Source organism: Struthio camelus, chromosome 4 (genome assembly GCF_040807025.1).
Source record: "Struthio camelus isolate bStrCam1 chromosome 4, bStrCam1.hap1, whole genome shotgun sequence".
Lineage (NCBI taxonomy): Eukaryota > Metazoa > Chordata > Aves > Struthioniformes > Struthionidae > Struthio > Struthio camelus.
Window position 1 is genome coordinate 75,638,831 of NC_090945.1, and position 15,313 is coordinate 75,654,143.

Consider the following 15,313-nt stretch of genomic DNA (forward strand, 5'->3'; position numbering starts at 1 on the left):
AGGGGTATTGGACTAGATGATCTTCAGAGGTCCCTTCCAACCTTCGCCATTCTGTGATTCTGTGATAAATATTGTTGCTTTGGGATCTTCTCCAGGTTTTTGTGAACAAAAATTTAAAGAATAGATAGAAAAGATTATTAACTCTCCAAGTTTTTTTGTGAAAACTGAACTTTATTTTTAAGGAAAATGGCATGCCTGGGGAGGAGTGTGTGCAGGGGGAACCTGGTGGCTGTTGTGGGCTCCCATTCTCGTTGTGCCAGAGGGCTGGCAGCTCCGAGTTCCTGCACTGCTGTGTTGTGTTTTACGCTTGCAGTTAAGGTGGTTATGAAATACCATTCTTCAGGCAGAAAGTTGTTTTTGATCGTCTGCTTTTCTCTTGCTCCCACTCTCTGTTTTCTCCCTGTTCTCTCTGGGCAGTCACTCTCCGCTTTAGGAGGCTCTAACATGAGACACGCTTTAAGGAAGCTCCTGCTTCCCTTGGAAAAACTGTAGTACAAAGACCAAGTGCGTCAGACCCTTGGTTGAAGAGCAGGCGGATCCCTGAAGGGACACCCCCTTCCTTCAAACTTTTCACGCAATTATAAACCAGGCTGCAATGGGGAGGCAGGCAGGAGGCAGGCGAGAGGGAGAGCTCATTCCTCCTCCCTCCCCTCTGTCTCAAACCCTTTTGCTTTCCAAGCTCAAATGTTAGCTGAAATCTGATGCCTGGACTGCATATGCTGTGAGACGTGGGCATGCCTTGCAGTTCACCGATTTCCTCCGCGGCTTGGAGAGCCAGAGCCGTGCTGCGGCTCCAAGTGGAGGAGCTGCTCCACCAGGCAGCGAGTGCCACATCACTGAGTTGCCTGTGCAAGGGACTCCAGCATGGTCCTGAGGATCCTGCTCCTCCTCAGTGGGCTGCTTAGGGCCGCTGAGCCAGCCCCCCGCTGTGAACCCGGCCAGGAGACCCTAGGTAAGGCTGACGACCCCCAAAGCCCTTCTTCCTCTCTCCCCCTTTCCCTTGGAGGTGAGCAGAGAAAAGGACTCCAGCTTTGAGGAGAGGGAGGCAGGAGCTCTAGCTCTCCCCTGGAGATGAGGGATGAGCTCTCTGGAAAACTGCAAACTGCCCGTGATGATATTGGGGTTGTGTTTGGGAAGCACGGACAGGAAGGGAGGCAGTGGTGTGACTCAGTAACAGAAAAAACAAATCTACGATGTAAGGGGATGTAATGTTTCCCCATCATTGTCTTTTAAGGCCACGTCTGGACGTATCTGTCTGTCAGTTTGAGTTCTGTCTGTAGGATCCCCCCTTGGAAGCTTGGGAATGCAGTAGATTGTCCCAGTCTCTAGCCTGTCCTTCTAGGAATGTGGCAGTCAGATTGCTAGAAGGTGAACTTTCGACCTTGTGCGTGTTTTTCTGTTTAAGAAAATCTCCTCCTTACATTCAGCTTTAGGTCACTTATTTCAAGTCCAAAGTACCAGAAGATTTATCAGGATCTGACAGCTGTAGGGTGTGTTTTAGCTTGCTATAAGTAATATGGAATTTGTATGAACTGATTAGCTGGAAAGATAGATTTACCCATTAGAATAAAAGGCTGGATAGGAACACTGTGATACATGGATTGAAAATTTTTGGTTCAGTAACCAGCTGAGTATTAAAAAAAATCTTTTAAAAATATGTAATGTTTTTTATAAAGCAGGCTTAATTCAGATTTCATTTACATGGGGACAGGGGAGAGACGAATCCAGAGTAATTTCAGTACAATTAAAAGGTCAATTCCAGGAAAATAGAAAGGGAGAGGAAAATTATTTTCAGAGGGTTTCAATTCAAAATGATTTGGAAAAAGATTTATTTTATAGGAATATCGGAAGGGATAAGTTAACCTGAAATTGACCTTAGTGTTACTGAAGAGAGTTCAGCAGTACTTCGTTTTTTAAATATATGCCATAGATTGTCACTCCTACACAATGCAATCCATGTGCCATGTACTGCCTATAATTTGAGAGTGCTGTTCCCATGAACATCAAAGTGAGGTCTTACCGCAGCCTGAAGGAATTTTATTTTTGGATAAAGCTGCACAAAGAGAAGTGTTGTAGGCTATTTACAGCCAATTACAGGAAGAGGCTTTGTGGTTTGCAACATGTCCTTTCTCTGTGAGGTCTGATTCTCCTCCAGTTTAAGCCTACCACAGTTTTGCTTTGGGGGATTAGTCCTGGCAGCCACAAAGGTAGATAATTGAGGGTAACGCTGGTGTTGCAGAATGCCCTGTAGGTGCCTGCAGCTGTGCTAGCCTTATGCAAGGGCTTGAGGAAAGGCAGGCAATGCAAATACACCTTCCATGCGGAAGGACTGGATCTCTGAATATGGCCCTAGAGAGACGGCTGATGGTAGGGAGAATGATCTGCCAACATACTTCTGCTTCTACTTGGAGTGGAGGGTGAGGAAGGGGCATCCACCCTCTGGAGGGGTGTGGGACAGGAAATAAAGTATTGACCTGGAAATTCAGACACCTGCCAGACCTCTCAAGGATCTTCCTTTAGTAAGGAGGAGATAATTTCAGGTCACATGAAAAAAGCACATGCCATGCTAATCATGCTCATGGGGTAACTTTGTAGGCGGTCTCCTCTCAGTGACAGATGGCAGTAGGTTACTACTGCAGCTGTAGCAATGGGGGTTTGTCCCCTGCTTTGGGGTCCCTCCTGCCAAATGCAGCCGTGGAATAGATCTCGGTGGCTCGCCAGAACCTAGGGGTCCTGGAGCGGGAGAGAAGCCATGAGCTTCTCTCAGGCATGAGGGAAGGGGAGGTGCCAATGCCTGACATCCAGCAGGCTTGGAGCTGGTTTCTGAAGGCTTCTGGCCTGAGGGATATTTGCTTTGCTGTGCCTCAGTTTCTTCTTTATTTTAATAAGAATTCAGAACAAAACAGGGCTAACGATGCCAACACCCTTGCAAAACTGCTTGTGCTTTCCCATCAGGCAACGTAAAGAGATAATCCCTGTAATCCAGCCCTAGAACTGAGTAGTCACCAATGCATGACACAGGCATCAGACAGTATATGGGGAGCTTTTCGGACAGCATCTGGGGACCATTGCACTGGGAGAGGGGGCAACTTCCTTCTCCTCAGCTCCGTGTGTCCTATATCCCATGGGAACCAGTAAGCCACTGCCCAATTCAGAGATAAAATACTACTTTGCCCAGTTGGGAGGTAGCATGTTCCAGCCCCTGCTGAGTTTTACTGGGCTCTTCAGCCTGTAGTTTGGGAAAGAGAAGTACAGCTTGGCATGTTGCCTCTGAAAGGTGGCCAGCCTTCAGTGGGGGGAGCTGAGAGCACAGGTTCCACCGCCAGAGGCAAAGCCTGTTTTACCTGAGCCTGTTTTATGTGCATGTTTCTGCTGCTGACTGATGTATTTCAGTGGTAATGAGTTAAATGCAGCACTTTACCAACAGCAACAGCAAAACCGAAAAAAAGTACAGGCAGGCTTAAGCCTACAAATACTAAAAGCAGATGACTTTCCTTGCAGTTGGGGCCAGCTCTACTACTGAGATGTTAACAGCGGTCAGGCTAAACTTGCAAAATAATGGAGATAACAATATTTCCCAGTTACTCATATTGAGCAGCTTGCAGCATTTGCCTGGCTGCTCCCACTGACAGCAGAGAGAGCTTCATAGTGGATTTCCAAGGAAGAGAGGTACCACTCTGTTAAAATGCATATGCGGACCCACTCTGGATATTTACTGGGTGAGTAAGGAGATGGCAGTTTGCAGTTTTCCTGCGGCGCATGGCCTTGTTTCTGCGGAGCTGCGAGGCAGTGGGGGATATTGCACGTGTTGGTGCAGGGACAGTTCAGTTCGTGCCTCTGCGACGGGCTTGGGGCCGGCGCCTCGCCGCCGTCTGTGGTGCCACCGTGTGGGCTTGTCGGCTTGCACAGACGGCTTTTGCAGAGATATCGTAGCTGGAGGGTTTTAAAGGCAGAAGGGATGCCTGATGAGTGCAATGGATGCTTTCCATAAAATTCATCTGCTGCTCCCTGTCGGAGCATTTGCAAGGTGTTTCGGATAAATGGGATATCCCATCAGAAGTCACTTCCGAGGGTCATAGGTTGTTTTATCGAGAAGGCTGCTGTGACGGGGAGAGCAGCTGGAGCACTGTGCCCAGGATGACCCTAGCAGGGCCCCCTTCTTCGCTGTGTGCCTCCTCCTCCTCCTACCCTTGTATGTATGTTCTCCCTCTGCTCCTTAGCCGGAGATTGCCACCCCCCAGGGCTGCTGTAGGGTTTCTGAGCTTAACAAAAGGGGGGACAGGAGGGTGTGGGGTTGGAGTAGAGGGATATAAGGAAAAAGCTGAGGAGAGAAAAATCACTAATGTAGGGGCAGGGAAAAGATACTTCATTTCCTCGGGGACCCAAAACAGCTTTTGTGGCACTGGTTACTCTAAGCTACAGTGTTGTGTAAGATTGATTGCATGCTGGAAAGTCAGACCGACTGAAGAACCGGTCTCACATATAAGTGCTATATTTCTCCCTCTACAGTGATCCCATCACACTGTGCGACGCCTTATTGCTGAGGGACAAAGGGAAAAACCATTTTCTTCCACAACCTTCAAGCTGGCCCTCTCTTCATAGGACCCAAGCATGTTTTATGCACTTTTTAAATGCTTGTTTCTTGGTGTAAAAGCCCCTATCTGTGCATACACACAGGCAGAGGCTCTCCAACTGCCCTCATGCGTTGCAGCGGCATCCCTCGGGGAATGCAGAGCTGGGGCTGCTCCTCTGCCTTGGAGCAGAGGAGCAGATGGATCCCCGGTGCTGCTGGGCTGACACAGGGCATGCAGAAAGGGTGCGAGGTCACAGCGCCGTGTGGGAAAGCCCAGGCTGTGGGAATGTCTCTTGCTGTGCCTGAGATGTGTGTCCAAGTCTCGTCAAAAAAAAAAAAAAAAGGCAAAACTAGCGTCTGCAACATACACGCTCACAAGACAAGAAATTCCAAGGACATGAGGCCAAACTCTTGTAAACTCAGCTTTCATCACTGCGTCATGTGAGTTGTTCTGGAATCCCATCACTGACTGAGAGGAGAGCTTGCCCTAATATCTCTGCATAATTACTATTTCAGCAACACTGATCCTAAACTACATTTAACAAGGGAAATGGGATGAGAAACTGCCACTCATGGGGGGAAAATGAGTCTATGTTGGAAATATAATACTCAGGTATCTCCTTTTTACCACAGTTTATGCATAATTTTAATATGAAGGCAAAGTTTTCTTCAGGACACTTGTTCAGACATTTTCTGAAGCATGGGTATGTAAATATTCCCCCTGAAGCTATCCAGAGTCACATGGGAGCAATTCCCTCCTCATGCTTGGATAAAATCTTGCATAAATGTCATGGCTACCACTGCATGAGGAGGGTGTGCTGGGAAGTTTTCTCCAAAACAGCTTTGCCTAACTTTACCCCTGAGGCCTGACATGAACATGGAGTTTGAGGCTGCTGGGCTGCATCCCAGTCTGTCTCCAGGGTCTGACCTGTGCCTCTTATGACTGCTTAGTTTTGCTGGGACAGAGTTGCTCTCCTGGCTGGGCACTGCTGTTCTAGGTCAATGGAGTTTAAGTTGTAAAAGTTAAAGCATAAATTTAATCTCCTTTTTTATACTGTTTTAACTCCATTGATGTAGTTGGCATCACTTCAGTTTTACAGAGACATAGCAAGAAACCTGACTCTAAGAGAAAATAGGAGATTAAGGCATGGATTTAAAATTGCCAGTGCTGTTAAGATCTTAGTCAAGGCTGTTGGCCTGAGTATCAGTCTTCTGTAACATAAAAATACCACATTTGGCTAAAACTCAAATGCCTGCAGAAGAACCAGGTGCGATATTAATTACAACATCTTGCATGCGCCTAAACAAATGAAAAGATAAGGTTATGACAGAGGGCTATACGGACTGCACTTACAGAGGATGGAATGACCTTTTGGTTAAGGGTGTAGGAGGACTGTAGCATCTAAGATAAAAATCTCAGTGTATCAGACATGAGCCTTCATCCTATGAAGTTTAACAGACAAAATAGTCAAAGGTAAGCCTTTGACTCTCTGGTAAGCCTTTGGCCAAAGGTAAACCTTTTTTTTTTTTATGCTGGGATCACCACTACAGTTCCCAGGCTAGAATGGTAGTTTCATCCTTCTTCTCCAGTCACCCTAGAAAATATGCTATCCTTTAGACAATAGTAGTAGAGGTTTCCTGACCTCCTCAACCTTCTCACCCCCAACTGTTGTTTTAATCCTAGCACCCCCCAGAGCTGAGCTGATTTCTCATTCCCTCACAGACCAGATGCTGAAAGATGGTCCCTACGTGCCTCCACGCCATATTGGTTCACAGTAAAAGCATATTCAAAAGAATCCCAGGCACATGCACAGCCCAGCAACAGCCTTCAGCTAATTTGGCAATTGGAATGTGATTCTGCTGTTTTCATTTTTTTGTGTTTTGTTTTCCCATCTGGTAGTTTTCCCCTCACAAGTTGGAGAACATCTCAGCTGAGGCCAAAAAAAGCATTTTAGCTTGTTTTGTTTTGTTTTTTCTGTTCAGAACTTTCCATTGTGAGGACTCCCTGGAGCAAGACTTAAAAGCCAGAGACACATTTGGGGTGGCACTAGGCAATCCTGTTGCTGGAGGCACCGAGACGGTTGGTGGGGAGAGACAGGGGGGCAGCAGCGTTGTTCCTTTGTTCTTCTCAGGCTCTAGAATTGCAGCCCTGCTCAAGTTTCATCTAGACAATTAGAAATAAGGCAGAATCTCTCTGAGGCTGGCTTTGACCTGTTGCTGACTGTCTGCAAATTGGCACGGATTTTGGCCCAGAAGTCTGCGGGCTGCATGAACTCTCATCACTCATGAGAAAAGCTTCACTGGCTTCTCGAGAGCCCTGAGACTGGCCTTGCAAGAGAAATGTTTCTGGAAGAGCAGGCTGCAGCTCTCGCTGCTGCAAGAACAGCTTCAGGGAAATCAGGGACTCGATAAAAATGGATGTTTAATAGAATGCCAGGAAGCGGGTGAGTTAGAAAGAAGGATGATTAGAAATGAAGATTGGCTTTTCTCTTCCCTCTGCCATCTTGCTCTTCAAAGTGAAGGCAGATTAGACATTAATCTCTTTCAGGTGCTTTCAGACTTCTTGTGGCGGAGCAGGGCTAAGAAAGGGCTTGTCTCACTGCCTGCATGTTAGGATCCTGCATACCACTTCTGTCCCTGTTTGCAATCACATCACTTCCTTGGGGCAGTTACAGAAATTGCTGAAGTGGAAGATTAGTAACAGGGGCACAGTGCTGTACTCACAAAGACTTTGATGTATCCAGAAAAAGGAGTTAAGCACATATGCTGCTTTTTGCAATCTTCCTTCCTCCTCTGTGTGGCCAGGGATCTTCTCCACTTCTGCCCCTGCATGTGCATTTGCATTACTCAGCTGCCTTCTGCCCTGGGGATTCTGCGTGACCATTTCACCCCTCACTGGGCTACCCCACTGCAGTGTTCCTCTGCCTTTAGCCCTGTCTCTTGTCTGCTCCTCCTGCATCTCCAGCTGGAGGTTCGGATCCGCTCAAGTATTCCCTGTGCCCCTGTTGTGCACGTGCTCGTGCTGTGGCCAGGAGCAGGTTCTGGAAGCAGGCTCTGCTTGGCTGTCTCCAAGCACTGTTGCAATATTTTGCAAAGGGGTGCGACCCAGGAATATTTGTATGTCGTTACTTATAGCAAGTTTTGTCTCCTCAGTGTTGCAAGATAGATTTTCATCGCAAAGACTGACTCAATGAACAGTAAAAAAACCAGCAGAGAGAGAGTAGTACTAATAGAATCAGAAACTGAAATGCTTTTGTTTGGAAAAGCACAAGTTTTGTCTATAAACATTTTAAAATGAGTACATATGTCTTCCAGATTAACATAGTATCTCAAGAAACCCAGGAATGTGGTTGGGGGTGTGATTGTACAACATAAATTATCTAATCTTGTTCGATCTGTCAGTCATAACAATGCAACTGTGTAAGCCTCACTGAATGGTTTAGATATTTTGAACTTAAGACTGGCCCTTGGGCTGATGCCATATCCACAGACACTTAAATCTCCTTTTGGCTTTGCTCTCAAAACGGCTGCTAGCCAGGCCATGGCACTGGAAGTAGCTGTTTAGCTCCATTGTCTGCTGTAGGGTTAATCACAGCAGCCTGCTTCTTTCAGTGCTGAATCATCAAGGGGAAAAAATGTAAGCTTGGCAGTAAAATATGTATGTCCTGCATTGTAGATTTTCAAGCTTGCCTTTGCAAATTAAAACCAGAAGTGTGTATTATAGAGAGGTCTCAGAAAGCTTGAAATGGCTTTTCTCCTCTTCAAGAAGAGACTTTTATCCATAATCTTAAATAGAAGCTGTACCACTGTGAGGACTTTTATACCTCTGGTGGAATAGATTAAAGTATAAAAGTAAACATAAAAAATTGGGAAGAATGTTCTGGATCAGGAGGAAAAAAGTTCTCTCTGTATTAACCTGTCCATGGATGTGACTATGAGGAAGTAGCACTGTCTTCCTCTGAGCCCAGGGAAGTCTCTGCTCAAAAAATGGAAGAAGTTTAGGTTCTGTCAGGCACACCAGAAGCAGGGATGGAAGCCTGTCAAGGTAATCTGAAGATCTGAGAAACTCTCTGTATATCATTGCCCGCTGTTTCTCTTAGGAGGAAGAGAAGGGAATGATGAAACTCTTGTAGGAGGCATTGCTGGAGCTTTGACAGAACCAGTGGGGACAGGGGTTTGCTGGTTGTTTTGCCAGCTCCAAGGCTGCGGGAGGCGAGCCTGCAGCTGCAGCTCTGTGAAGCTGGCCTCCCAGAGGTCCCGGCTGTCTGCTGTACAGGCAGGCTCTGGCCCAGCTACGTGCATCCACACTTATAAAGAAGTACAGGCACTGGAGAACTATCTTTGGCCCTTGCAGAGCCACACCCTCCAAAACATATGTGAGCATTGGCATTACGAAACAGGAAATGTCCAAACACCACATCAGCACACATACACTTTTAAGGCTTACTTTATAATAGAGCTTTTCCCTCTTGCTTTATGTGCATTAACTCCTGATATCCTGAAAGCGCAAGTTGCTTCACTCCTGCGTGTTTACATGGGAGAGATGTGGCTGATGTATGGGTCACAGTAGCTCATACAGGGCTGCCCTGGAGAAGTGCTTTCTCACAGGTCTCCTCTGAGCATGGGGTGCAAGTCAGAGCCATGTCTGAGCAGCAGTGTGAGACCCAGGCCTCTCTGCTGCTCTTTGAGGCCACAGACTAGACATAGCTGGCAACACAGTGGCATGCTGCAAATATTCAGGGCTTAGATTTAGGACTCAGGGGAAGGAGTTAATTTTGCCAGATGGTCAACGAGTGAGACTTGGTAGCTCTAAGCTTGTGAGGATCATCCCAGTACATAGCAAAACTTTATCCTTTGTCTTTTGTAGAGCTGTCTCTGCTTATCACATACTGAGATATGCAACTTAAGTTGTTATGGGAAGGAGATCCATGTAATTGAGTGTGGATTACAACATAAATCTTTCATCTCCAGTCAGCGTGTTTGTTAATAATAGCCATATTGCCTAATGAATTGTTTCTCCCTATAAATATTGTAAAGATAAAGTGTAGGGGATAGGTAGCAGACAATACGAAACCAGACCTGTCTTTACCTCTCATGTTAACATCTATTCCTGCTCACAAAAGGATCCAGTTTTCCAGTGAATCCAGCCACAGTATATGACTTAGTAAATTTTCATGTGGCTCTTCCAACAGCTATCCTTTCCTTCATGGTACCTTTCCTTCTGGCCAACTGGGCAGAATGAGGCATCTGCTAAAAGCAGCTAGACTTCTGCTTTTTGGAAAGCCAGAGTGGAGGGAAGCAGCAGCACCATGCCCAGTTCCAGCCTGCTGTATTTTCCCTTTGTTTTTCTCTGCTTGTTCCAGATGTTGCCGGAATATGTTTTCCTCCAGCTGAATAAGCAGAATACTGAGACACCATTGGGAATAGGTTTATGCCACGTATCAAACTGACTGATGGGTATAGCACTCCTGCACAATAATAGGAGTCTGGAAAATTGTGTATGCCTTACTTTCATTATTCAATCAGTATGTCAGAAAGATGAACAAAAATGACATTTGTAGCTGAGTCACAGAGCCAGCAAGAGGCAAAGGTGATTCTCTGAGGAAATGCGAGCAGTCACAGACAGACCCCAAATGAACCCACGGAGAACTTCACTAAGAGCACATGACCCTCTAGCCTAAAATTAGTAGCTACTAAATGTAGTAGCTACAATACTGTCAATTTCTGTTGAGGAGGAAAAAAACATAAAACATTTCTTAGCCACCCTTCAAGGTAGTGAAGAGGACTCATTGCTAACAACCCTGACTATAACCAGAGATAATGTCACCCTGCTCATTGGGACTTGGCTCGGCTCAAGCCAGTCCCATCCACACCAATTTTTCCCCTCTATATGAAATGTCTGGTTGGCTCCAGACTTGTGGCCAAAGCACCATGAGGTTGTTGTGGTTGTGATGGTGTAGGGATAGCTGGATTCAGGGAGAGAGTGACTTCCAACTTTATGAGCAGGAAGAGCTGGAGGAGCTCTTATTAATAAGTGATCACTCTTTTCTCTTTCCAAGCTAACAAGGTACAAAATATTATTCCCTGTTTATCCCCACATGTAAAAGTAGATACACTATCTGGTTGAGTTGAGGCCTTTTTAGAAACACCTTGACCTTAATAGCTAACTCACTGAGGGGATTATGCCTAAGGGAAATGCACTGAAATCCTATGATGGAAGGCACTATTGATGAGCTAGGTATTGTTTATTCCTATTAGCATGATGTACCAAAGCCAGAAGAGAAATCTGTATGGATATAATTCTTTCCAGCTTGCTGGTTACCAGAACTTGCTGGTGTTGGAGATGGAATGTTTCTAACCGTTCTGATCCCTCATATATTTTATGGGGTAATGTCAATCAATGACAATTCAAAATATAGAACCAAATTCATTTCCAGTTCAGCATCTCTCTTGAAGATAAAGCTCCAAGGTTAAATTTGTTCCCATTGTAATGATTTTATTTTGGCTAAAGAGTGATCAGCTCATTAGCAACAGACATGCAGATGATTACATTTAAACAAATATGTTGGGACTAGAAGTTTAACTTTCCATAGTGCAAAAAAAGGAAAACATAATAAAGGTGATTTTCTGAGAACAAATGCTCAGCTCACTGAGCAAGAAGCTAGCTGCCTGCCCCTTCAGTAAGAGTTAGTAGGAATCACGATATAGCTAGATCTCCAGTACATCACAGGGAAAACAGACCCTTTGATGTTTAAAAAGCTTGCACATAACTGTTTAGCTCCAATGAGGCATTGATGGAAAGAGCTCCAGTACTTATTTAAGCAGTAGTATTTTTTGTTTAGTTGCCAGAATTAGAGAAGGGCAATACAGAATCATTGGCTGCAGGAGTAAAAGAGGCCTCTCCCAGGTCATCAGATCAAGTTCCTTCAAAATCAAAAGAGCTTGCTCTATTTGGCCTAGTAAATAAAAGCCTAAGGGGACCTGATTGCTCTCTATAACATGGAAAAAGGATGTGCACCAGTGAGTTTAGAGAGCTATTTAAGCTAAAGGAGAGTGTTGATACAACAACACATGGATATAAGCTGCCTATGAATACTTTTAAGCAGGAAATTAAAAGGCAATTTCTAACTATTAGAGGAGTAAGCTTTATGGAAAAGCCTTCCCATGAGAGTAGTTGGGGGGGCAAATAATTCGTTTTAAGACGTTATTAAAAGGATTATAAAATGCAGTTACCTGAGAAAGGATGAAATAGGATGGGGAAGAAACATGTCCCCTCATATCCACCACAGGCCTATTTGCTTTAGGAGAAAGACACACACAGCATTACGTGGGGCTGATAGATTTGTTAGGCCAAGATCCGTAAAGCATGCTGGTATGTACAGGAGGACTCAGGTATACTTTTAGATTAAACTGTGTTCCTGAAGACCTACATTCTCATTAGTGAATTTTCCTAGGCACCTAACTTAACAGCTTTCAAGCATGCCAAGAAATGTTTTCAGGTTAGCAGTGCTGGGCAGCTCTCTGTCTTTCTCAAACACAGGACCAATTCCTCGAACAGCTACACTGTAGATATATTGTAAAGTCCTCCCTTTTTAAGGTGGGCTCTATCCTCTCATTATTATTATTTTTTTTAACAGAGAAATAACATGATTGGAGAAGGAGCTTTAGTTCCTTTGTGGTACAATAAATCAAGATTAGAGTTTTCATTTACTGTAGTTTTTAGATTTTCCTTCAGCCAAAGGACCTCAAAAATATTTCCATCACCGTGACCTCAGTACCTGTTTTGAGGCTGCTCAGGGCAGTGGGGAGGAACCCAGCTTCTAATCCATTGAAGTTGAGCCGTTTTGGAAGAACAATTCAAGATATTTTGGGTCAGAGACAGTAGGCTTCTATTATCTGGAGCAAAAGGCCTTATCTCAGTGTCACTGTGCCTAAACTCTCTACCGGATTCAGGCCTCTGTCACCAGAGCGTTCATACACAACAGAAATGATTATGAGGAGCAGTCAAACTCACTCCCGAGCAATTTCAGTGACATCCGTGGGATATAACAGGGTTCAGATTTCATAAACAGACATCCTGTTGCTTTGTTCTAGGCATCGATATATTTCATTTATTTTCCCTTTCTTATTCAAATCTAGTAGCTAATAGCCTTTCCTCCTGGTTTTCATTTAATTCAAAGTCCAAACATTTAATATATCAGGGACTGAGGTATGAGGTTATATGCTTAAAGACTCATTTCCATAAACGCAAAGGAGCACAGAGGAACAACGTCAGGCGGGGGGAAGCCCCATAACCCAATGAGAGGAAAGAGAACACCCTGCCCCGACTGCTCTCAGGGCTGTCACAGGAAGGTGATCAGCCCCATGGGCCAGCACTGGCACACGTTATGGTAAGTCAACAGCAGAGGCTCCCCAGGCCACCTTAGAGGCTGAGGGGGGTTCCTACCTACTCATTATGGGATGGCAGGAAGAACATTTAGCAATTGTACAAGACTTACAATTGGATGTTTAGGGAAAGGACCAAACGTGGGGAAAGGAAGGGATCAAGGTGGTTTGGGGAGGAGCAAGCATGGGAAAGTAGAGGGAAAGGCAATAAAAGGGGCTGGTCGTGTGTAAACAGGCAGCTGGTCAGTACACTTGTCTGGCCCTGTCCTGCTGCTGATCAGTGCAGTATGCCCTCTCTTCTCATTAAATTCCTTTTTCTAACTATTTTCCTGGGTGACTATGGGTGCATGTGTGTCTGGAGGTCTGAGTGCCAGCAACTGGAGTGGGACCATGGGTCACAGGTGTCCATGTGTTTGGGGTGCCAGCAACTGGAGAAACCAGTGTGTGAGTGTGTATGTCAGGTGTTCAATCACGAGTGAACGTCAAGCTGGACTAGCCAGCGAGTAGGATAAGAGGTTGGGAGCCCGGTATTAGAGCAGCCCTGAGTCCAGGCCAGCTACTGGAGAAACCAGAGCAGTCTGAGAGTTGACTACTGGAGGGACCAGGAGGTCCAAGCCAGCTACCAGAGAGACCATGGGGTCAGCTAGCGGTAAAGCTGTGGGTCTGGACCAGCTGCCAGAGAGACCAGCGTGCATGTGTGTGGGTGAGCGTGTGAGGCAACCGAGGAGACCAGGGATCCTGGGGCAGCTCCCGGGTAGATAGATTGTCTGAGCCCAAGGACTGGAAAGATTCACATTGTACATATGTATATATCTGGTTATAATTTCGACCAAAGGGCTTTCATCGTGATTAGCCAGAGAGGGGAACAGGACGATGCTTTTGGTGCTGTTTGTGTTTGTGCGAGTGCTGTTTTCTGTCTATGTGGCTGGCTGTGTGCATGTGTGGTGAGCGTATGTGTGCCTGTTGGCAATATACGCTCAGCCTTGCTGCTGGCTGGACCTGTGGACATGGAGCTGCGGCAGCCTTGCCTCCATTGGTCTGCAGTATTGGGCAATCCCTAGCATAAGGTACCATAGAGATTGCTGTCCCATAATGCTATTTATTTTGTTTTTATTTGCAGGGCAGTGCCAAAGTGTACAGAAAGGTAAGATGTGACTTTGCTCTCTCCCCTTCGGGAATCTTGAAACTTTAAGTATTTTTTCATTATTTCCTGTCAAGTTTTCTAATGTTGATGCTGTAGCAGGCCTAGTCACTAGAGAGATGTTCTGTACCACAAGGTAGGATTTTGCTGTTGTGACATTGGTATCATTTGTTACCAGCCATAGACATTTGCAAGAAAATGAGGCACAAATATGGGCCCACTACTGTAATATACAGTAATTTTATAAAAAGAAACGTATCTCTATTACTTTCTTTTCACCTTCGAGCTGGTTGAAGGTATTACAAACATTTTTCATTCCTAATGGCTCTTAATCTGATGTCTTAAAGTAGGCTATACTTATGAGAATACATGTATAAGAACATTTATGGGCCTGCTTGATTAAGAGTCAAGTCCTGCTCTATTATATAATATATTATATATTAAATTCTTACAAATTTTGTGCAAGCAAGCAAAGAAGACAGATATCCTAATGATACCTTCCCCACTAAGGAAAAGGCATCAGTGTGATCTCACACCTTATTAAAGAACCTATACTAAAATGCAAGGAAAGGGGAGAGAGCGATAGGACAAATGCACTTTATTCAGGTGTCTGAGTTTTTACCATATTAGACACAAGCAAATTCACACCTCAGCAAGGGATTTTTCTCTCTTGTGAATTTTCTGGTATTTAATAAGCTCCTACTGTACTCTTAATTTAAATCAGATAAGATTTAATTAAGCAAGAGGGAGCAATTTATTGGACACCAAGATTCATTCATTTTTCTGCTCTCCAAGCTACATGTTAAATGAGCTTCCATGTGGGCCAGGCCCACCTGTGTTTTCCGGCCAGGGATCTGCCCTTTCATTGGTGTTCAGGTATTGAATTAGCAAAATAATCTTGTTTCACAAGCTGTGCTAACCAATTTGAAAATCCCTGGTGCTCCATAAAATTGTCAGATATCATTTGAATTCTGAGTGACATCTACTTATGTCAAACTGCTCACAGTCAATCTCCAGACTAAGATTATTTTCTAGCATCTTTTTATAAATGGCTTGGGGCATCAGATTCATTTGTGAATGTAGCAAACTGTCTGCAGTCTATTTGTGAATAGAAGGAGAAAGAAGTTTATTGAATGTGTTACTTATTAGGTTGTCTTTGAACTAATTCTTGCATTCGGAGTGTTGATGGAGCAAGTTATTTTCCACATTTTTCT

General features: G+C 44.8%; 1 protein-coding gene across 1 annotated transcript in view; it reads left to right on the forward strand.

Annotated features, from left to right (window-relative positions):
* The first annotated feature begins 530 nt into the window (after window positions 1-530).
* Window positions 531-15,313, forward strand: part of CPZ (carboxypeptidase Z) — a 39,842-nt gene continuing 25,059 nt past the window's right edge. Inside the window, exons 1-2 of the mRNA XM_009686195.2 lie at window positions 531-952; window positions 14,079-14,102. Of these exons, the coding sequence (XP_009684490.1) occupies window positions 865-952; window positions 14,079-14,102 (112 nt within the window). The 5' untranslated portion in view covers window positions 531-864. The remainder of the gene's footprint in view (window positions 953-14,078; window positions 14,103-15,313) is intronic.